We start from the raw sequence: 1,648 nt of genomic DNA, 5'->3' as shown, positions 1-1,648 counted from the left end.
CCCCTGCCAGGCCAGCCCTGAGATTCCCCCCCCCCCCCGTTCCCACTGTTCCCCCGGGGAGATGCTATTCCTGTAACTCCAAAAGCTGCGGCCCTCAGATAAGGACGGCAGTGCCCTGGCACACAGCACAGGCCAAGCGGATTTGGCTCGTAATAAATAAACTACTTTTAAATGCTTCCTGGCCTGCAGATGCGGTGGCCGCGCGGAGGGAGAGCAGAGGTTGTGGAACCTGCTGCCGGGAATGAAGATAACGGGCTCCTTCCCGCTCCCACCCTCGTCCCCATCACTCAGGGGTGTGGTAAGGGCATCCAGCACTGAGGAAAGGTGCATCGGTGCTTGCTGGCACTCATTCGCCCCCGAGCCTAGCAGAGAGAATGAGTGCTATGCCTAGGGCAAAGCCACAGCCTTGCTTTGTAGGAGCTGGAGCAGGTGGCTGAAACGTTCCCCCCCTGGTTCTTGGGACAACCTTGCTCTGCGTTACCAGGACATAGCTGACTTGGGCCTTTGGAGGGGCTAAAGCGGAGGCAACGCTTTACTGTTGAGGAACCAGAGGAGAAACCTGGTTTTATTTCCTGCCTTGCTATGGCTAACTGCAGCCAGCACTCAGCCTCAGCCTCCCTTCTGCCACGCGCCTCATATCGGAGGGGTGTTGCGTGGCTCTGTGCAGCAGGGAGCATGAGATGCTCGGGCCGTCAAGTGCCTGAGAGAGACAGCATGACTTGTTAGAGTTAGGTGTCCAGCAGCCCTTGTGCATGGGGCCAGGAAACTGTCTGGAAGGAGGGAGCTGCCATCCATGCATGTGCTTTCTGTCCCTGCAGGGTGTGGTGGAGCAAACCAAGCAGAGCAAGGAGCTGTACGACATAATCTGCAAAGCACTGAAGCCCACCTTCAACCAAAGCCAAGACCAGTGCACTGTGAGCCTGGCCCCCATCCAGGGCTCCCCTAACCACTATGCTTTGGTGGCTGCTTCTGTGCTGAGTAAGTGCCATGCACCTCCTAATGCTGATGGCAGGGCCCTGACAGCAAAAGACCCTTTACCTGTTCAGCTCTGGAAGGCCAGTGTGGGAGCAGCCAAGTGGAAGTGCTGGAGGTGTTCAGACAGGACCCCATGCAACACCTCTGACTCAGGTGGTGTTTACAGTACAGCCCATTAAGGGCTTGTTTCTGGGCCCGCATGGGTTTCTGCTGCCCTCCTTCAGCTCCTAATGGAAGCCCCTTAGGGCCAGGGTGCAATAACCACTAGGCCCATTGCTGTGTTTCCAAACCTAGGTGCTATTGGAGCCATATTGGACCCTTTTCCCTAAGGCGCTACAAAACTGAGGATGCTCCAGCTTCAAGGCATTTCTTTTTTTTCTTTTTTTTTTCTTTTCAAATCTTTCCTGCCCTCCATCACACACATTTCAAAGGGACAGAGGGTTCACATTTCAAGGGTTCAAATCCAGCTCAACCCAGGAGTACCCAAGCACTGCTCTAGTCCAGGGCTGCTTCACGTGGCAACACAGGGAATCAAGGAAAGGGGGGTTGATTTCAGTCCAAATGAATGCTTGCATCATTCAACTGCCCCCAAAAGGCCTGGTCAGTTTGGGACAGATCACAGAGGAGGAGGGAAGGTTTGGGCAGGTCACAAAAACTGAACCCCCCCCCCCCC

The 1,648-nt window shown here is 55.3% G+C and overlaps 1 protein-coding gene across 1 annotated transcript in view; it reads left to right on the top strand.

Annotated features, from left to right (window-relative positions):
- The window catches only part of PODXL (podocalyxin like), a 42,048-nt gene that overhangs the window by 19,738 nt on the left and 20,662 nt on the right, over positions 1–1,648 (top strand). Inside the window, exon 4 of the mRNA XM_019509619.1 lies at positions 819–978. Coding sequence (XP_019365164.1) covers positions 819–978 — 160 coding nt within the window. The remainder of the gene's footprint in view (positions 1–818; positions 979–1,648) is intronic.

This window comes from Gavialis gangeticus, unplaced genomic scaffold (assembly GCF_001723915.1).
Source record: "Gavialis gangeticus isolate Ggan-Ray unplaced genomic scaffold, GavGan_comp1, whole genome shotgun sequence".
In the NCBI taxonomy this organism is placed as follows: domain Eukaryota; kingdom Metazoa; phylum Chordata; order Crocodylia; family Gavialidae; genus Gavialis; species Gavialis gangeticus.
Note: the sequence above shows the minus strand (reverse complement) of the source record. Positions and strands in the feature narration are given on the sequence as shown.